Below are 21,339 nucleotides of genomic sequence, written 5' to 3' on the forward strand. Positions count from 1 at the left end.
AACTTCCTTTTAAAAAAAAATATCAAATTGGATGTATATTTAATGTATCGTGTTTAATAGCCTTGAATAATCATTTTTATACATAATTAGCATTATTTTATGCATGAAATAATGTTTTCCCAGTGTTGTGATGATGTTGTGAGGCACTCGTTTCTTTCTCTGTTCCAGATAAAATACCACAAAGAATGGAATGAGGCCAAGTCAAATTATACTCTGACAGATACACCACAGCTAGATATGGCTCGTGAGGCAGCCAGAATTCTTAATCAGGTACGTGTTCTCTTCTTGATCATCTAAGAGTTTTTGCTCACATTAATAATACTTTTGAGGAATTTAGAAAACTTGCCTTGTTAAGAACATCCTCAAGGAAGGATTCATTTCCCTTATGCTCTAACATTGGTTACATATATACAGTATTGACAGTGACTATAGTCGTTTCATATTTCTCCTCACTTCTATTTTCCACAGAATTTATACAAGGAAAGCTGGGAGAAAGAAAAAGCCACTGGTTACCTCTTACCTCCTGATACTGTGCAGATCTGTCATGCCAAACACTCAAGTGATGTCCAAAGTGAGGTAATACTATTATTATTTTTTTCATCACAAGTAAAAGCAAGTGTCTTGAGATTTAGCAATGTTAAAGAACTTGCAAATTAAAAAAAAAAAGGAAATATAAGGCTTTGCATTAGCAATAACACCCAATAGACATTTTATGACCTGTGAAATTCACCGTCTTCTAAATAGTTAAGACATTTTTAATATTATGTTTTTTATGAATATCGGTGCTGAAAGGTAAGATTCTCCTTTCTGTATTTAGTTTCTCCACAAGCAGTCCTTTCAAAATCCACTATGTGGACTTCCGTATTTTATAAATCTTAAAGATTTGTAGAAATATTATGATTGTAATATGTAGCTGTGATTTCACTTTTTGGCATATTATGGTGGCTTCCTCCTGGAAAAGCTGTAAGATGATATGCACATAGCATTTTAAACTTTTGCATAGTTGTTGGTGAAACTGTTACACAACAGCTAGTTAACTACTGAAAATACATTTTATCAAAAATTTGAAGTAAATACCTTAAATAAAGATAAACTCTTCAGACGGTCTTAAATAATGCGTTACAAAAATATGTTATAAAACTGAGGCTAAAAGAATTTATTAGTAAATGCTTTCTAGCAAGGCTTTCCTCTTGTGTTGAAAATACTCCTTACTGAAGAATGGTAGTATATTAATCTAGAAAATTATATATTTTGATGTGGAAATACTATATAAAGTACTATTACTTTTTGTATTATAATATTTTTGTCTGGTCATGTACTGACAACCTAAGGCTGCAATTTACAATTCCCTGTCTTAATAACACAGTCTCATCTGTTCTTTGTATTGACAGAAACATAGCTGTTCTCATGTTAAAAAAAAGAGTAGATATAATCAGCGTTGGTATTTACATATTTCTTTCCTCTTCCATCAGCTTAAATACAAAGCTGACTATGTCAAACAAAGAGGTCACTATGTTGGAGTCGCCAATATGAGAGATGACCCGAAACTGGTGTGGTTTGAACATGCTGGCGAGATCCAAAATGACAGATTGTACAAATCAGATTATCACAAAACGAAGTCCAAAATACACATCCCTCCAGATATGGTGTCAGTTGTAGCAGCCAAGGAGTGTCAGACCTTGGTCAGTGATATTGACTACCGCCAATACCTGCACCAGTGGACATGCCACCCTGACCAGAATGACTGTATTCAGGCAAGGAAGGCCTATGATCTGCAAAGTGACGTAAGTCATTTTATATGCATACTGTATTCCACTTTGTTTGGCCTAAGGGCATTTTCCATATTATATAAGCCCATATTCAATAATTTATTTTCTTTTTTGTAACTTTTTATGATGCAGAATATTTATAAATCCGATTTGGAATGGCTCCGTGGCTGTGGTTGGATTCCTCTGGATTCCGTAGAACATAAGAAAGTTAAGAATGCACAAGAACTAATAAATAAGGTAAGAGAAAATGTTTTAGCAGCTATGTGGTTAGCTCTTCTTCCTCATGCAGTGTTTAAGAAAATATTTCATCTCTTTGCAGAGAGCATATACGAAAGAAGCCCTTGACAACTTCTCCAATTATACCAGTGTGGTTGATACTCCAGACATTGTCTTGGCAAAGATCAACTCTGTCAATCAGAGTGATGTATGTATTTTTTTTTTCCATTGAAACTGTTATATTATTAGAATCAGTAGATGACTTACTTGCTTTTGCTAGACTGTACTCAGTTTAGCTGTATGTATGTATGTATGTGTGAGTGTGTGCATATGCATTCTTTATTAATAGACTTTTATTTGGGTAAATCATAGAATCATGGAATCATTCTTGGAAAAGACTGCTAAAACCATCAAATACAACCCTTAACCTAGTACTAAAGTATGCTACTAGGTTCTAAATCTAAATAAGTTGTTCGGTAAGAATCTGTATGAGTGAACAACACTATATTGCTGTACAAAATAATTTTACATTTTTCTATAGAAGAATATAGGTTGTCCCTTATTTACAGTTTACATAGGTTTCCCTTATTGTAATTTAAAATTGAGTCCTGTTCTTGGTGAATAGCAGCTAGTTGTACAATGCTAGTGGAGTTCATGGTGTGGCTACTAACCTGTAATTGCTGATCAGTATGCTTAATTTTACTAGAATACTGTACATATTTTATGATGTGCCATACTGATAACATTTGCCTGTGTGCCATAATGGTTGGAATATACTATAAAGCATTAATGAAGATATGATAATGTAAAGGAAAATAAATGTCTACTTCTGATACATGGACCTGTTGGGATAATTGATTTCTACTGTGGAATTAATATAGTATTTCTTTATTTTGTAGCTAAAATACAAAGAAACATTTAACCTTGAGAAAGGACAGTACATTGGGTCTGATGATACTCCCGCACTGAACCATGCCAGAGACATGTCCTTACTCTACAGTGATGTAAGATTTGATAAATATCTAACTAAGGTTTAGTTTGTTTTGAAAGCAACAGAATATAGACTGGAGTTCAGAATATTGTTGAATTTTTGTTTCTGTTATTACTCTAGTAGATGGCACTGGGAATGCCATTTAATCTTTGTTTATCATTTTTTTCTGGTTTGGAGGATTAGATTAAGGATCATTTCTTTCCTCACTAAATTGTTCTTAAAGTGCTGCTATGGGGAGTTTGGAAGTAGTAGTAGCTGCATTTGTATGACAAAAACTCTCTATAATTCCATTTAATAATATCTTCCTAGACTAATGATAAAATTTGCATTTACTTTTTTATGAGAAGCTAAGTGCATGTGATTTACATTATTAAGCAGTTAGTTTTCAATAGTCTCACTAATTTTAGTTGGAAATGTCTATTTTTGAAAATTTAAGTGACTAATTCATATGAGTCAGGGTTTTATAATTTTGTCTCAATTTATTTAATATTTAACAAAATATGGTATATTAGAAAAATGCCATTGACACAATTAATGCTCTTATAATATGTAAGAGTATTACTTGGAGATTTTTCATGATTTTGAACATGTATCTTTAAATTATCACTATCGATTCCATACTATACTTTTAAACAAGAGTTCATATTTACATTTTGCATATTTTTATTACTCTTCTGGATGGGAAATGTTGAATGCCAGATCACCATTTTAAGAAAGTGAATTTAATGAAGAAAACAGAGATCAGTTCAAATTTCCACTCCAATACTTTTCTGAGATGGAACACTTACTCTGATTGCTTTACACCAATTATATCTTCTAAAGGCACATTCTGCATTTACATTATTGGGATAAATCATGGAATAAGGAACTACTCTATAAAAGTAGTCATATTAATCATATTCCATGTGAGTAAAAATGGCAGATTTGGGTCCATTGGAAAACATAATGGACTTTTTTCAGAATTTGTATGTGTTTTGTTTGTCTAGAAACGTTATAAAAATGCTTGGGAAATCAGCAAGCCCATTGGGTATTCTTTGGATGAGAAATACATTCCACTTGTTGGAGCCAAGCATGCAAACTACATAAACAGCGAGGTTAGTGCGAATCTTCCATTCTTCTATCCCTTCCTTTTTTATTTCTCTATATCTCATTTAAATGAACTTTAAAATTTCTACAAAAATATTTTGCAGCTTAAATATAAGGAAATATATGAGAAACTGAAAGGACATTACCTGGCTGGGAAGGAGATTGGTGATTTCCCCAGCGTCGTTCATTCACTAGCATTCCAGAAAATAAGGAGCGCGGTAAGGAATTAGTCTTGCTGTAATAATTTCCATTTTCCTTATTTTAATGTAACTCTCATATTAAGTGTAAATAATGCCACACTAATTAACATCAGTAACAGTATTTTCAATATGCTTATGTTTCCGGAATGGTATTTTGTATATAGTGAATAGTTTAACTTGAAATGTTTTAAGAGATTAAGAAGGAATTTGTTTAGATATTAGATATGCCAGAATAGAAAAAAAAATTTTTTTTTCTATTTCAATTTAAGAATCTGAACAGCAAGAAATAAATACTACATGTCTTGGGATACTTTTGTCTTAGGAAAAAAAAATTAAAATAGGAATTTAAGAACAGGGAAGGTAAATGTACGTTGGTGTTTTATTATCAACACTGCACATACAACATGTCATGCAGGGCATAAAGTTAATATAATCCCAAATATTCTGTCTTTATTTGAACAGGGAGATGTAACTAGATTAAAAACATATTTTTAATGTACATTTTTTTTATCTTGAGGTCTTCTTAATTTTCACACTCACTGTTAAGTCTGCAATTGAGGAAGATTGTTCGTGTCCTTCTAGCACCTCATCAGAATAAATGGTGATTAATGTCTAAATTAAGGTTTTGTCCTACTGAATCCCACGGGATTTTAGCCACTAAATCCAGAAAGCATGCCTGAGATTATTCTATTAGCTGTAGCCTATTGGGTTCAAAATTATACAGAAAAACACTGTATTCACTCTTCTCACCTTTTCCTCAACCTTTCCTTTTCAGTTGGCATATAGGAAGAATTATGAAGACACCAAAGCAAATGTCCATATTCCAAGTGACATGATGAATCATGTGCTAGCTAAGAAGTGCCAGTATATCCTTAGTGATCTTGAATACCGAACTTACTTCCATCAGTGGAATTGTTCACCTGAAGAAAATGATGTTATTCAAGCCAGAAGGGCCCAGGAAATTTTGAGTGATGTATGTATTTCACGTTTTGATTTGACATTTTTGTAACCTTTCATGCCATTTTTGAGGTACTTAAATATAAAATACTTTCATATATTTCTGTAGTATTTAAACATGAAATTAATAACCGCGTTCTTAGATTGCTTATTGGCATAGTACCAAAGATTGCATCTTTGCTATTTTCTTTGAAACATTTTAATGGTCTGGTTACTTATTACTAACTTGTAAGTTGGAAAAACTTAAAAGTTAAGATTTGCAAAACTTTCCCAAAATTTACCGGTTTGACTGGTTGAGATTGTGTAGGAAGCTTACTGTCTGGCACTTGCAGAGAAGGGATGTGGATGTACTGTGGTACAGGCAGAATGTTGCTGCACTGCAGTGCTCAGTGTGCACTTTGCACAGGAGCCAGGACAGCATGAAGGACAGCATGCAGCCAGAAGCTTTTCCAGTCTCCTGGAACACTTCATTCTTCTGGGATTGTATCAGTGACTGGCACACTGTGACTAAGCGCCTGGCACACTGAAGCACAATATTTGAATTTCATATTACATAGTCAACAGTGTCTCAGCTTAGGCCAAAAAACCTTCCCAATAAAATTTAATGAGGTTTTAATTGCCTGGCTTTTTAGTACGATGTAATTTGGCTTAGTTTCCCTTGCAAATGCTGTGCGTAAAAATCATTCAGGCAAACTGTGAGATGGGCTGGTATTGTCTGCTCACATTTAAACTTCCAAACAGATTATAATTTCTGAATGAGCCCTCATTGTTGTGCATTGACTTTGTACAGGTGGCAAATGGTGAATATAGAGAAGAAATACTAATGCCTTATTCAAGCAGAGAGCAAATTTCTTCCTAATTGATTAGGTATTTTTTTTTCCATGTAGGTGGTGTATAAAGATGACTTGAATTGGCTGAAGGGAATTGGATGCTACGTCTGGGATACTCCACAGATCCTGCATGCTAAAAAATCATATGACCTCCAGAGCCAAGTAAGCAAGTTTTCCTCAAACAAGTAAATATATATAATAAACCTTTTTTTCCATTTACTATTCACTGTGACTGACACCTGTCCTAGTCCAAAGCAGAATGAAGTAATTCCTACTAAATCAGAAATATTTTTTCTAATTATTATAATAGTCTTGCAGTTTAGTCTGTGGAAGCACAATAATTTTTATTACTGGAGGAGCAGGAAAACTAGGAGAATGGAAGAACTGCAGAGCTGAGTTTTTTTAACAGTGAGAAAATAACACTTCGCCTTTCTGTGTACAGGTCTGTCACAAGACAGCTTAGTTAAGATATTTATGTTGGGAGAATAGTCTGTTGCTTTGCTGATTGTTTTCTTAGCCTACTATGTGCTGTACATGATAAGCAATTTTCATTATTAATTCATACTTGCTGTATTTCTATATAGAGGTATTTCTTCTCTATGGCTTGTCACTTTTAAGTTGGTTATAATAGGACTGTAATCCTGGGTTTCAGTTGTCCAGAACTGATTTTAAAGGAAGCTGGCAGGGAACTTAGTTTCAGAATTATTATTATTTTTTTTTCTGTTTCCTCAGATAAAATACACAGCTGCAGGAAAAGAAAATTTCCAGAACTTTGGTGTTGTTACAGATACACCAGTTTACGTGACTGCAGTGCAAAGTGGCATAAATGCCAGTGATGTGAGTCTCCCACTTTGTCTGCTGAGGCTTTTCCTCTCACTCCTGAGAACTGAAACAAGTGCACTAAATCTGTCTTCCTATCTTCCTGTAGGTGAAATACAAAGAAGATTACCATAAAACTAAGGACAAGTATACAACTGTGACTGAAACAGTGGATTCTGAAAGAGTTCAAAATTTGAAACATCTTTTTAGCAATGTAAGTGTTTCTACATTTTTTTTTCTCTTGAGGTGCTAATCTGTGGGCTTTTGTTTTATTTTGCTTGTTCACTCTGGTTGAAGATAAGCTTCCAAAGTCAAGTGACAGCCCTCTGTGTTGTTTGAGTATGGAGAAGGTAACTGCATTTCAGGCAGAGGGCATATTTTACATCTGTAGTTCTAGTTTTGTCAAAATACCTGCATTAATAAATGGATTCCCTGAAGAAAACTGCACCTGAACCAAATAAAGTTGTTTTATGAGAATGGACAAGACTAGTTGGAAAGCATTTTGTCAACTTTTATGTGTGCTATCAAGATTAAACTACCATACTAGTTTATTTCATGTTAAGTAATAGTTAAATAAATAATAAATAGTGTATAAGTAAAAACAGAAAGGATATATTACTGGACATCAGTTATTCCCCAGAAGTTTTTTACTCACAGAGACTTTCTATTTCCCCACAGAATCTTTACAAGGAAGCCTGGGACAGAGTGAAAGCTACTAGCTATATAATGCCTTCTGATGCTGTATCCTTAGCACGTGCAAAAGAACTGAAGCATAATGCTAGTTATGTAAGTGAATAAAATACTTTGATTTTTTATTCAGATCATCAGTTCTAGTAATGAAATCTTTCGTGTCATGCATATGCTGTAGTTATCAAAGCTTTTTAAAATTATGTTAGAATCACAGAATCTTCTGTTTTCAGTTTAGATATAATATGTATTTGTAGAGAATCACTTTTATGTGATGATAATTCGGGTAACAGTCCTTTGCTGCTTCTTTTCATTGAAATAAATGTTGCATTTTACAGTAATAGAAACAGCTTGAAAATTCCTGATTCGCTCTTTTTTATACTAAATTGCACAAGCATTCAGGTCAGAAAAACACCAAATGTTATACAAGTCTTTAAGTGATGTTTCACTGAGTATAAAAGAACATAATCTGACCCTTTGCTGAACAGTGGCTAATGAGAGATCACTGTCTTCATGGATATCTTTAAAAGAAGGAGATGGAACAATAACTAAATTGTTTATTGCATCTTTTTATTTAAAAGCCTTCTAGACAGATGACATTACTTTTACAAAGAGAATTACAATGTGCATTCTTTGCAGCTGAAAATGAAATAGAAAACCAAGATCCTGCTTCAAATACTTCCTTTTCTTTTCAGACTCAACTAAGTGATTTGCTTACTGATGAATTTGGTTCCAAAAATATAGTTGTCTCATTGGAGTCTATTTGTTGTCTTTCTTTGTATCTGCTTAGGTAAAATACCGAGAAGAATATGACAAGTTTAAAGCACTGTACACGGTACCTAGAGGTGTTGAGGATGATCCCAATACAGCAAGGTGTCTTAGAGTTGGAAAACTTAATATTGATGTAAGTGTTGTATTCTGATATTTTTTTTTCTGATAAAACCATACTTATTTCAGAAGAGGCTACTCAGAGAATCCATGTGATATCATATTTCAATATGCAATGTTCAGTATTTGCTAAATACAATAATACACCTACAAATACACCTTTTCAAGCTTCTGCGTCAACCATTAATTTGTCTGCAGTACTAAACCTTCACTGCAATATATGTTTATGTATAAAACAGGGCACCACCTAGTCTACCTCCTTTTAACACAAGTACAATGAAAATTTGACAAATCAGATTTTATCACTTGTGTTAATTACTATGATAGGCTGGAAGGTTCCTTACCTGCAAATTTTTAAAGCAGGCAAGATAGACATTTCAATCATAGCCAAAGTGATTGCTTTCCAACTAACATTTTGTGAAAATATCACTAACTTTGCCTAAAATTTATCATCAGTTAATGTTTGAGGCTATTTGTCAGAATTACTAATGTACTGTTTTGACTCTGCAGCGTCTGTACAAGGAAACCTATGAAAAGAATAAAGCCAAAGTCCACATTATTCCAGACATGGTAGACATAATTTCTGCTAAGGATGCACAGAAGAAAATCAGTGAAATTGATTATCGCACACATCTGCACGAATGGATCTGCCTACCAGATCTTCAAATCAATGCCCATGTTCGAAAAGTAACTGATCAACTCAGTGATGTAAGTTCACAACTAATTTGTTTGTAGATCACTTTTTAAAAAGATTCTTGCATTTGTGCCCTGTTAGCAGGAATGATTTTGCAAAGAAATAGTTGGAGCACTCTGAGGTTACACTTGTACCTTTGTATGCACCACTAAATAGCATCTGTATCATGTTTCTGTGATACTTGGCCACTGGTCTGTGACTGGGATGTGGCTAAGGATGCATAATTTCAGTGTTACCAGTAAAGGCATTTGGGCCATAACTTCACAGTTCTACCAGTTCAGCCATCTTTGTATGTAAAGTATCCTTTATGATTTGGTTGCATAAGATGTGGGCACTTTGGAAATTTGAGAGAGGAAATTCCAGTGATACAAAGCTTCCATGTGCTTGCCTTGCTTAGTTCAGTCCAGGAGCAGGTCAGTGATCTATCAATAAAGCATTGCCCAGTAGGATATGCAAATAGTTTGTTGTTTTTTTTTAGTTACTGTGGTTTTGTTTGTTTGTTTGTTTAATTCACTGGCAGAAATGAATCACTGAAGAAAAATGTGTTCAATTCCAAAAGTATTTTATTATTATTATTATTTTTTCTCAAAACAAAAATGGTCAAAATACCAGGACCTGTACTTGTCATCATTTGACAACTATGTTTCAGGCTGATGTGGCATTAAGGAATTAGACCACAGTGGAAGTCTTACAGATTGCTTCTTTGATCTCATATCTTAGGTGGTATACAAGGATGATCTTAACTGGCTGAAAGGCATTGGCTGCTTCGTTTGGGACACTCCTGAGATTCTCCATGCCAAACATGCCTATGACCTTCGCAGTGATGTGAGTCTGAACTGGATACGTTGGTTCTATTTCTTACTGTTTTTCAAACCATTGTATTAAAAGGATGGAGTAGCTTTTTTCTAGTCCAAATATGGTCTGGAAAATGTTATATATCCTTCTCTACTGAAGTATTCATATATGGCTAGTCACTAGAGAGGATTCCCCAGGGCTTTCTATAAGAAGGATATAAAACTATTAGAGAGCATCCAAATGAGGGCTACAAAGATGGTGAAGCTTCTAGAGTACAAGATGAATGAGGAATGGCTGAGGTCACTTGATTTGTTCTGCCTAGAGAAGAGGATACCGAGGTACTCAGGTGCCATGCTCATTTATTTAGCCATAATTTCAATACACTTTCTGCTTACAGATTCACTAGTATAATCATTAAGTAATAAAATAAATAGTAACTAGTAACATAGTAATGTAATAAATTCAATTCATAATGACTAGTCTTACTAATTAGAGCTCTTGAATTTCTCTCTGCAGATTAAGTACAAATCTAAGGCAGAAAAGATGAAGAATGACTACACTGTGGTCATGGATACTCCTGTCTATGTCCAGAATGTCCTCAGTGGCTTGAATTTAAGTGAAGTAAGTGTTTCACCTCCAATATTGCATACGCCATTCCCTCACAAATTCTAGAAATGTGACTTTTAATATGTTTAATCATTTAATTGTTTCGTTGCTGGTTATCTACACCTCATTGCCTATGCCTTCATTATGATATCACTAAATAGCTAATCACTAGAACACAATCATTAAAATTATTAATTTCCTGAATCAAAAAACCCATCGATTTTAGGAGATATTTCCATGTGTTTGCAAACAATACTTCCTGTGACAAAATATATGATGACTCTCTTCTAATTACTTTTTTTTTCCCTCAGGCTGTCTATCGTGGTGAATATAAACATAATGTCAAAGGCAAAATGATTCCTACAGATAAAACAGTAGATTTAGAGCGGGCATATCATGCCAACAAAATACAGAGCGAAGTAAGTATAAACATTTTGTTTTTTTAACAGGATGCCAAATACAAGGGTCATATTTTTCTCCTGTGTTTCTGATGCATGTTCATATTTCCTCTTGATTTTATTTTTTGCAAATCCACAATGTTCTCTGATATTCAAAACACAAATTCTTTAAAAGTTGGTCTTTAGCTCTTCAGATAAAGAAGTTAGATTTCACTGCTCTAAAATTAAAGTGGGAAAATGTCCTTATTTAATCTGCAAGTATGCATTATCATACAGTTATGTGGGAAATCTTTTGCCAGTTGTATATAAGAGATTTCCTGTTTAGCTATTGAATACTCTCAAATATTGCACACAGTTGTCTCAAACTCCTTTTCTCTCTCTCCTCTCCACCACCTTACAGAACTTGTATCGCTGGGCTGGTGTGAAAGCTCTGCCTACTGGATACAGCCTTCCTACAGATACACCTGGCTTTCAGCATGCTAAACATGTCCAGTACATTGGCAGTGATGTAAGTAATGCACTGAGTCATACAGCATGAGTCTCAAGGGAATATTTGATGCCAATTTTCTAGGAGTAAACAATTATTGAGGCAGTCATTTCTCAAATATGAGTGTGCTTGTCAGAGAGCAGCAAGAGTTATATGTATATGTATATGCCTGAGACAGGAGCTGATGGTGACCATGGCATAGGCAGTGACCTCATCGGCCAGTGTGAAGTCCCACTGAGTAGGGTAGGCAGAGCAGGGTTCTGATAACAGCTTACATCTACAGTCTCGCACAAGGTGAGGCCCAAGCTCCTTCCACATGGGTCCAGTCAGGAGCTGCAGGAGACAGGACAGAAATTGGAGACAAGCTACCTACAACATAGGTCCAACGTAAATCCAAGAGACAGGGCTAGAAACGGGGCTACTAACAGGGCTGAAGACAAGTTACTTGCAATGTAGGACCAGGGTCCATCCAGGAATTGTGAACAGAGGCAGGGCTGAAGACAGACACATCTACAGCATAGCTCTGGCAAAGACTGACATCCTTGGTGTGGCTAGTCAGAACAATAAATTCTTACTTGTGCACTCAGGCTCCAGCACTGATACTGTTTACCTTAACAGAATTTCAGTGTTATTGAAATTTATAACTATCTGAAGCAATTACTATCAAAATTAAAGTTTCCTTAGGCAGATATGGATGCCTTATTAGGTGCAAGAGAAATTTATAATGTTATTAAACTTAGGCCACGTTATGGACGTAAAAATAGTGTTGATGCCTAGTGTATTTAGCTCTCATGTAGCTAAATCTCATTTGACAATCTCCAAAAATCTGTTTGTAAAAATCTGCTTAAATTGCTGTCAGAACTGCAGTGTAAGTAAAAGCACAAGCAAATTTAGTTTCTATATGTTTTTGTTCTAACTAAAAGTTTTTTTTTGTTTTTTTTTTTGTTTTTTTTTTGCCACTTCATAGCTGAAATATAAAGAAGCCTATGAACATATGAAAGCTAAAGGCTATACTCTGGGACCTAAAGATGTTGGGTTTGAAAATGTGAAGAAAGTGAATCAAGTCATTAATGAGGTATGGGAAACATTTTTTATTTGTTTTCATTTGTATTTGTAATGAGGGTTATGAGGACACATTGAGTGGGAAGACTGAAGGATCCCTGTTCACTGAGGCTTTTAAGAACAGGTTAGACAAATCCCACCAAGAAAGGCAAGGGATCATTGGTTCACCCTTACAGTTGGGCATGGCTTTTTAAAGTTCTTTGTAACTGACTTTATATAGTCCTGTACAACTGTTACCATCATATGAAATCACTTGCAGCCTAATTTTATTAACCATTCTGCTGCTATTTGATTAAAGATGCACAGAAATTATTGCATCTTTATGATGTTGAATCTGTAGAGTTTTATACATATGTACTCAGTTCTTTGATCATTGACTTTAATAGGATGAAAATTAAATATACGTATTTACATATTTGTAGGATTTAAGTCTTAGATTCTCCATATATTAGAGATGCTCCTCTCAAATGTGGAAAATCTTTGCCTGGTTAGAAGATAGTATGTTTGCTCCCATTTTTCCAGTAGTGCTCTAATATATAGCAAAACAGCTGGCTTAAAAATACAAATACTTACATTCTGCCAAACTTCTTGCTATTTTAAGTTTTTAACGTGTAGCTGTCTCCTTTTAATACAGAGGTTGTATCGGGCAACATACCACAAGAACAAGGACAAGATTCATACCACTCCAGACACACCAGAAATCCGTCAAGTCAAAGCAACACAGGAAGCTGTCAGTGATGTATGTGTCTTTCTAACAGAGAAACAGAAGGGATTTGGAATGTTCATAATCAAACACATGAAATGCTATTTTTACTTTGTCTTTCAGTTGATCTACAAGTCAGATTTCTTCAGGATGCAGGGACACTTGATTTCCTTGCCATATACTCCCCAGGTGTTGCACTGCCGCTATGTTGGAGACATCACAAGTGATGTAAGCAACTTCTGTTAAGATACCTGGTATCTGAATGCAGCAGGCCTAATACTTTTATAGTGAAAGTGGAATTTTGCTTATCACCTGCATTCTATTATGTAATAAATAAATGCTTTATATCTTTATATCTGTGTTTAACGACTGATTAATGAACATACCCCATCGTTAACATTCGTTTTTTCTTTTTCTAATTGCCTCATAGATTAAATACAAAGAGGATCTGACTTGGTTGAGGGGCTTAGGTTGCTTCCTATATGACACTCCTGATATGGTCCGTGCTCGTCAGCTGCGTAAGCTTTGGGTAAGATTCTAACAACAATAGATTTATTGACATGTATTATGTACTTCCAAGAAATAAAATGTATGACAATGAGTAAAGACTTGTGACAACATGTCTTGCTATGTATCTAGTCATTTGTTTCAAAGTGTTGTTATGTTATGCTGTAAAATTTTCTTTGCTACCAAGAATAAAAGCTTCCTAAGTGATATGGCCTTTATTTTTCAGTCTAACTACATATACACTGATACAGCAAAGAAGATGCGAGATAAATACAGCGTGGTATTGGATACTCCTGGATACAGGACAGTTCAGGAACTAAAAACGCATTTGAGTGAAGTAAGCTCTATATTATTTTTGTCCATCTTTGGTAGCTATAATTACATAAAGCTCTTATCTTCTCACTGTTTTTTCACAAATATGTGAGATGCTATAATTGCAAAGCTGTGATTGCTCAGCTGCTAAATGTATATGCGTAGCATAAGAAATAATTCTCACACCTGTCTTTTTCTAGCTTGTTTACAGAGCTGCAGGCAAGGAGCTGAAGACAAAATATACTTCCATCCTTGATACACCTGACTTCTTAAGAGCCAAACAAGGACAAAAAATACAGAGCCAGGTGAAAAATTTGTACTGTTAGAAAACAATCAGGGGATCCCTCTTAATATTCTCTTAGAGTACAGCAAAATCTTTCCAGGTCATTTCAAAGCAATATCAAATCCTAGAAATCACTTTTTAAAATAGCCATTGTTAATTTTCAAGTGGCTATGAATTTTCATGTTGGACATGTCTCTATAATGGACATATCCAGCTTTGTCCGTCTGAAACAAATCACTGAACTGTGCTAGAGTTGTGTTCAAATTCTCTGAAACTCTAACTTTGTCAGAGGAATAAATGCTTTTATCCACCTACCATTTACTCATCATCATTTCTTTATTCATATAGCACTTTAATATCTGAACTTCTAGTTCAAAATGATGTTACCCACCAGATAAAAACAGGCTCTTTGGATGCTTTTATCTAAAGCTAGGTGTAGATCTAGGGCAGAGAGGTCACTGATGTCACAAACATTTGACTTCTGGGTTTGTAAGCATGTTACTGGCATTTACAGAACATTGGGAGTACTAGTAGAGAAAGATGAACTGAGATAATACGGAATATGAAAGAGGACAGTATTTTCTCCTGGGGTAAATTGGGTGGTTATGTATGCATTGTGAACTTACAATCAATCATCTTTCAAGGTGATAAAGTAAAACTTACTTGAAATGTATTTTTTTTTCTTCTTTTTGTCTTGCTGCAGTACTTGTATGTGGAGCTTGCCACAAAAGAGAGACCTCACCACCATGCTGATGGTCGGACTCCAGCCTTCACACATGCTAGGCATGTAAAGGACATGGTCAGCGAGGTAAGATACTTGGTCTTGTTTGGTAACACTATGCTGAACTGTTTCAAAGTTTTGCTTCTAATGTTATTGACAGGTTAAAGGCTCAAAACTGTTTACCCTTTATTTGGTATTGTGTCTCTTATGCTTAAGTTCCACATTTCCTTTATAAATTGGGGTAAATGAGTACACATTTCTTTACACTTAAGTATTTTACAAGACACCTGCTTCTATAAACTTGTTTGCAGAGTATGTGGCAGATTGGCTCCAAGATCTGGAACACCTTGAAAGAGCTGAAGAGCTGAGCTTGTTTCACAGTGTTTTGACAGAAGAGCTTTGCAAGAATGACTTTGTGCACTCAGTGTAGCACCTCTTGGTGTTAACATTACACCAGGTTAGCAAAATGCTTCAAAGACTAAAGAAGTAACTTCTCCCTTTTTCTGTCTCTTTTAGACGAAGTATAAAACCCAGTATGAGAAGATGAAGGATAAATACACACCTATCCCTGACACACCAGTCTTGATCAGAGCCAAGAGAGCATACCTGAATGCCAGTGATGTATGTAGTCCATAAAAACTTTCTCTGCTGCTTTTTCTTGTTTTCTTCAGAAAAGAGCAAAAAAAGGATCGATGGCAAACAAGCATGTAAAGCCTAGAGTATCTCAGTGTGGCTAATAAACTGTCACCCTTTTCTGTTTATATTTTCATTTGTTATGACAGAGATTAAGTTTTCCCTTGATGTCACTGTAATGCTTTCTTTCATTTATTATCATTCATAATTATAATTCATTTTGCCTTGCACGGAATTGCTGACTTAAAACAAAAGAAAAAGTAGATTTAAAATAAGTTGCGTATACATGAAATTGCCAAATAGTGCAGACTAGAGTGAAATGATTGATGCTGGAGCCAGGATAGAATACCTTTTATCAGGTATTTTCATCTCAGTATGGTTTTAGGAGTTGACTTGCATGTCACTGAGAACTTTCTAATTTAATATTATTATTTTTCTTACCAGTTGCGCTACAAAGAAACCTTTGAGAATACTAAGGGGAAATACCACACAGTGAAAGATGCTTTGGATATTGTCTATCATCGAAAGGTCACTGATGATATTAGCAGTGTACGTATATATAAGATTTTCATTCCTAATTAATGTTTGTTATTTAATAACCTATAACATGCTGTTTATTCTATTGCTCTTTTTGACTGTGTCAAAGAATTAGAAAAATATGATCAGCACTATTAACATTAATTTATTTCCTTCTTTGAAAGATAAAAGGCACTTGCTTGCCTTTGCTTTTAAAAAGGTGAATGAAAGTAAATCTTATTTACACTGTTTTACTTCTGATGTTTCAGGAAAAAAAGAAAAAAAAGAAAATTTTAAAATTGCATGGGATGGAGTGTTGTGTTCTCAAATTCTTTTCATTCTCCAATTTTCTTTGAAGGTGAAATACAAGGAAAACTATATGAGCCAGCTGGGAATCTGGAGATCGATCCCAGACCGACCAGAACATTTCCATCATCGCGCAGTCACAGATGCTATTAGTGATGTGAGTTCAAATAGTTCCTAGATGTGAGAGGTTGAAACTTTATATGTAGGTTTTCAAAATGAAAAACAAGTCTTATTACTTGAGAAAGTGAAGGCAGCTTTTACTTCTTTTCTAAAGGTTAAATACAAGGAAGACTTATCATGGCTCAGAGGCATTGGCTGCTATGCATGGGATACTCCAGATTTTGCTCTGGCGGAAAAGAATAAAGTGCTCTACAGTGGGGTGAGTAAAACAGTTTGAATTTTTGCTAAATATTATTTGATGCTTGCTTATATTGTAACTAAATGTTTCTCAGGAGTATCCAGTTGACGTAGACATTGATATGAATCTGCTGTGACAGAACTGAAGATATAACATATAAAATTTCAGTTCTTACTATAAAAGAGAGGCAAAGCAATCTTTTACTTACCCTCTCTGTTCCTTCTAAAGATATCTGCTCCAAAATAATTTTTCTAGTGATTGTAAGTTTAGCTTTAAAATTATGAACATTTGAATCTTCCATTGTTTTCTCTATGTGACAGCTCCATCCTGTAAGCTATTTATTACCATTTACCATTTATTCCTATTTACTATTTATTTACAACTATTTTGCTCTAAAATATTTTTTGCTTGAAGTTAGGGTAAACACACATATGCAATAATTCTACCATGTTTTTGCTGCAAATAGTTTCTAAAATTATTGGTCTTCATTACCTTACTGAACTTTGAATTAACTTTGGAATATGTTGTTTTTTGGTGTTTTTTCTCCAGTGTAAGTACAAGGAGATATTTGAAAAGACTAAGTCTCATTTTAACTATGTAGCTGACTCTCCAATTAACAAGCATTTTAAACATGCAACTCAATTGATGGATGGGGTAAGTGATAAAGATTTCTGTAGAGTCTCATACTGTAGTAACAAGTTTGTGTATGTTAATAAATAGTCAAGGGTTCATCTTCCTTATGAAACAGTAAATAAATAAAAATAGATTCAGAACTAAAGGTGTCTTAAGTTCAGACTAAAATCAAGAAATATAAGGTTGTACCTATGATATGCCTGAGTACTAGAACAGAGCAGGTTTACAGTGACTAAAAAGTGAAATCTGGACCCCTGTTCCTTTTTTGAAATTCCTGAAAGAAACATTGCTTACTTGTCAGTGAAGGCATTATGCTATCATGTGTTCTAGGTAAAAGAAAAACTGGTTCATCACAGATACCGTTCCAGTACCATTGCTATAATTTCATACTCAATTTGATAAGCAATGAGCCAGAACTTGTTGTGGAACATTGTTAATATTCAGTCTTGTTATTGTTTGGTAGAGCAAATAAGGAAAAAAATAATATGATAAGAATAGATGAGAAAAAGTATAGCCAGTGGGGTCCCAGGCATTGCAATGAACTTGCCTAAACGTTTTCTGTTATGAATGATGTTTTTGTGATGAAGGATTATAGCTTTCACTTGCAAAAAGTCTGATGATAATATAATATTCTATTTTACCCTTGCATTTCTTTGTGCTCTCTTTGTACTCAAATCAAGAGTCTAGCTGCATGTAGAGTTGTTTCATCAGTTCTTTTTCATGAATAAAGTAGGTTATAAAATGGCTTATTGAAGAGTGGCAGGAATAGGATGTAGGTGTCCTTAAATTGTAAATTAGGCCTTCCAGTGGAATTTTAGAAATGCATATGTTACCTGGACATATCTGTTGTTTTTTTTTTCTTTTTCTTTTTCTTTTCCTGTTTGTTTGTTCTCTCTCTCTCTTTTTTTTTTTTTTTTTTTTAAATATCTTTTTCTATTTTGGACATGAACTTCAATCCCAGCCTTTAAGTATTTCATATAAAGAGGTTTAAAAGGTTAGAACTGTGATCTCAGGATTTCTTTGTGTCTTCACTCTCTTCTTTTAATTTGTTACGATGTATTATGCTATTCTGAGCAGAAATTATATAAGGCTGCCTATGAGAAGCTCAAAGATAGGTACAGCGTTATTGTGGATGATCCTAGGAATCTCCTGGCCAAGTGGGGGACTACACTGAGCAGTCAGGTACTGTAGGAGCACTCGCCAGTGCTGCCAGAAAGTGCCTGGTTCACTCACAGCTACTCTGTCTGTGTGAAACGTCTACAGCTGGCAGTATCAGAGGTTTCACCTGTGATATTGTGATGTTTTAGTTCAGATCAGACAGTCTTTGTTTTGCCACCCAAAAAGAGTTATTACTTTTTGAGTGAGCTGATCTCTGCTGTATGTACTTTCATATATTGTGCATCAATTGACATCATCTTCCATTAATTTCTGATCTAAGGCCTGTTGAAGTCATTAGAGAGATTTTAAAAAAATGCATGTTGTACCATGCATTTATTTATTAGTTCTCTTTCAATGACTTTCACAAATATTATCTTCTTACTCATAAGCAGCAGCATCATATTGATTTTTGAGTGCCCTTGCTGTTATCTATAATTCGCCCTTATCTCCCCCAAAATATTTTTGTAACCTCCTTAATAGGATAATATTAAAATATTTCAATATATACCCTTGACATTTTTAATTATATCGATGTGAATTGTATGCACATGTGAATGAATACATATAGTACTTTGCCTAAATCTCTCCACTCTCAAAGTGTCTGGGATCTAGAGCTGTGTTATTGTTTGTTTATGGTGTTCACAAGTCTCTTTTGTACTTCGTTGCCATTTGCATGCACAGAAAAAATATAAATCCTTTGCCAAGATGCTCCTGCAACATGGATGTAATGAAATTCTGAGGCCAGATATGCTGACAGCTCTCTACAACACATACTTATGGAGCCAGGTAATACGAAGAACTGCTGCTGTAGGAGACGGTATACAATTTAGTTGCTTGGCCTTTTAATATTTAATGCTTGTGAGTTCTCTTAAGTATCCACAGATATCAGACTCCAAAGTTTTCTCCATGTGCTTAATGCTGGCTATGGTAAAATAGCTTTGAGAACAGACTATCTGAAAAAATATTTATTGTGAGTTGAGCTTCACCCGGCTCAGGCTGATCTTGCCTCCATTTCCTCCTTTCATTACAAATAATTGATATATATCCTTCTATGTAATAATTCATAAAGAGCATTTTCCACATTTTTTAACATTTTAAGATACTGTATATTAGCTGTTCCTCATCTTTTCCAAACATAACTCTCATTCTGCCACCATTTCTTGGACTGACCGCCCCCCATAACATAAATTCCCTAATTCAGTAGGATTATGATGAAGTAATTTGGTGAGTAGATTACAACATTTATCTACCACTCTGCTTGAGAATGGTGACACATTGTGCCTAGATACAGAAGAGAGTTATGTCTTACTTCTAAGTGACCGTGAAAGTGATGTAGGAAGAGTACTGTGCACAAGTCTGCAGTCAAAGTCATGTTTCCATCAGTTTCTTGCTCTACTTTCTGCTTTTAAGCAAGGTTAGCAAAACAGTCCTCCTACAGTCACATCATAGAGTTTATAAACAAAAATAATCTCTCCTGTCAGCTGTGAGTGCTGCAGTGTAGAGATTATGATTCATCTATTGGTTCATACAGTAAAAAAGAGCCTAATTTACTAGCATTTCTGATGAAATAAAAGAAGACCTGTAAATGATATCGTGAAAAGTTAAATTTCTGTAGTCCACCTTCATTTAATCTGGATTCCTGCATATATGTTTTGCTTGTAACAGTTGGGTAAAAATGGGATTAATTAACTGATATATATTGATATCTGCTCTGAAATCAGATCTGCTAAGCAGTATCCTTATTTTACTCCTTTCAATGACAAAAATGATTCCTGACTGGGTCAGATGAAACTGGCATATAATACATAAATTATACACTGGAAATGCAACAATAGAAACCAATCACATGAGAGTGAGGGAGATGTCAGGATGAGCACAGTTAATAAAGTCTGTTAGTATTATGGAACTGAAGATCATAACTAGACATTTTTGTTCAATTGATTGGTGGATTTCTGTTTATTACCTCATTAAAAACTCCTTGCAGGTAAGTTTGAGTATGTTTGAAGAAAAAAAATAGCACTCTGCCTAACCTGTATGTTCCTCTGAATTGATGTTGTGTTTCAATTTGTTGTTTATATATATTTTTTTAATATTTTGTCTGTCTCAGTCTTGTTTAAAAGCATGGTTTTATTTTCTGATACAAGATAGAGGATGAAAGTTTTAAAAAATGTATTCTAACCTTTTCCACCTGCCTTGAGGCTATCTACAAAGAATTGCTATTATTGATGTACGGTCTGTTCTCACTAAATTCTCTGAAAACCAGACAGAGTCCTGAGTAGGATAAGATGAATTTTAAGGAAGAAATTATGAAATTCTGCTACCGATGCCTTTAAAATAGTCTGGCATTATATTTTATCTTCTGTAGTATAAGATGTTTTACATTTATCTCTATTCAAATTAATATTTTAAAATGACATCATGTCCTGTTATGAATTCAAAAAGTCACTATTCTGCTGATACTGTTTTTTTTTAACCCAATTGTGGAGATTTAAGATAGAAACAAAGTTTTTAGACCCAATGAAATAAATGTAAAATTAACCTTGCAAATAGGCAGCCTCTAAGGCAAATAAGGGGTTTGCAAAGTTTGGTTTATTGTGCATGTTCAACTTTCGCTGGCTTTGGTGGGAGGATTTTGCAACTTTGTGAATGAATATAAAACTTTATCTCCTGAAGATGTTTTGTCTTGGTTTGGGTGGTTAATGTATTCTCTTTGCCAATCACCAG

At 34.5% G+C, this 21,339-nt stretch overlaps 1 protein-coding gene across 42 annotated transcripts in view; it reads left to right on the plus strand.

Annotated features, from left to right (window-relative positions):
* The window catches only part of NEB (nebulin), a 119,534-nt gene that overhangs the window by 64,176 nt on the left and 34,019 nt on the right, over positions 1–21,339 (plus strand). For 38 of the 42 annotated variants that reach the window (XM_072041337.1, XM_072041338.1, XM_072041301.1 and 35 more), the window contains 32 exons: positions 169–270; positions 469–576; positions 1,473–1,784; positions 1,902–2,006; positions 2,089–2,193; positions 2,885–2,989; positions 3,963–4,070; positions 4,167–4,280; positions 5,038–5,235; positions 6,107–6,211; positions 6,782–6,886; positions 6,978–7,082; positions 7,547–7,654; positions 8,346–8,459; positions 8,954–9,151; positions 9,858–9,962; positions 10,449–10,553; positions 10,850–10,957; positions 11,337–11,444; positions 12,391–12,498; positions 13,120–13,224; positions 13,312–13,416; positions 13,619–13,717; positions 13,922–14,032; positions 14,208–14,312; positions 14,994–15,098; positions 15,528–15,632; positions 16,089–16,193; positions 16,519–16,623; positions 16,741–16,845; positions 17,374–17,478; positions 18,535–18,639. In XM_072041337.1, coding sequence (XP_071897438.1) covers positions 169–270; positions 469–576; positions 1,473–1,784; positions 1,902–2,006; positions 2,089–2,193; positions 2,885–2,989; positions 3,963–4,070; positions 4,167–4,280; positions 5,038–5,235; positions 6,107–6,211; positions 6,782–6,886; positions 6,978–7,082; positions 7,547–7,654; positions 8,346–8,459; positions 8,954–9,151; positions 9,858–9,962; positions 10,449–10,553; positions 10,850–10,957; positions 11,337–11,444; positions 12,391–12,498; positions 13,120–13,224; positions 13,312–13,416; positions 13,619–13,717; positions 13,922–14,032; positions 14,208–14,312; positions 14,994–15,098; positions 15,528–15,632; positions 16,089–16,193; positions 16,519–16,623; positions 16,741–16,845; positions 17,374–17,478; positions 18,535–18,639 — 3,786 coding nt within the window. Of the gene's footprint in view, positions 1–168; positions 271–468; positions 577–1,472; positions 1,785–1,901; positions 2,007–2,088; positions 2,194–2,884; positions 2,990–3,962; positions 4,071–4,166; positions 4,281–5,037; positions 5,236–6,106; positions 6,212–6,781; positions 6,887–6,977; positions 7,083–7,546; positions 7,655–8,345; positions 8,460–8,953; positions 9,152–9,857; positions 9,963–10,448; positions 10,554–10,849; positions 10,958–11,336; positions 11,445–12,390; positions 12,499–13,119; positions 13,225–13,311; positions 13,417–13,618; positions 13,718–13,921; positions 14,033–14,207; positions 14,313–14,993; positions 15,099–15,527; positions 15,633–16,088; positions 16,194–16,518; positions 16,624–16,740; positions 16,846–17,373; positions 17,479–18,534; positions 18,640–19,296; positions 19,402–21,339 lie in introns of all 42 variants that reach the window. The other 4 variants (XM_072041302.1, XM_072041308.1, XM_072041336.1 and 1 more) reach the window with 2 other exon arrangements.

The sequence above is a fragment of the Anas platyrhynchos genome, chromosome 7 (assembly GCF_047663525.1).
Source record: "Anas platyrhynchos isolate ZD024472 breed Pekin duck chromosome 7, IASCAAS_PekinDuck_T2T, whole genome shotgun sequence".
Lineage (NCBI taxonomy): Eukaryota > Metazoa > Chordata > Aves > Anseriformes > Anatidae > Anas > Anas platyrhynchos.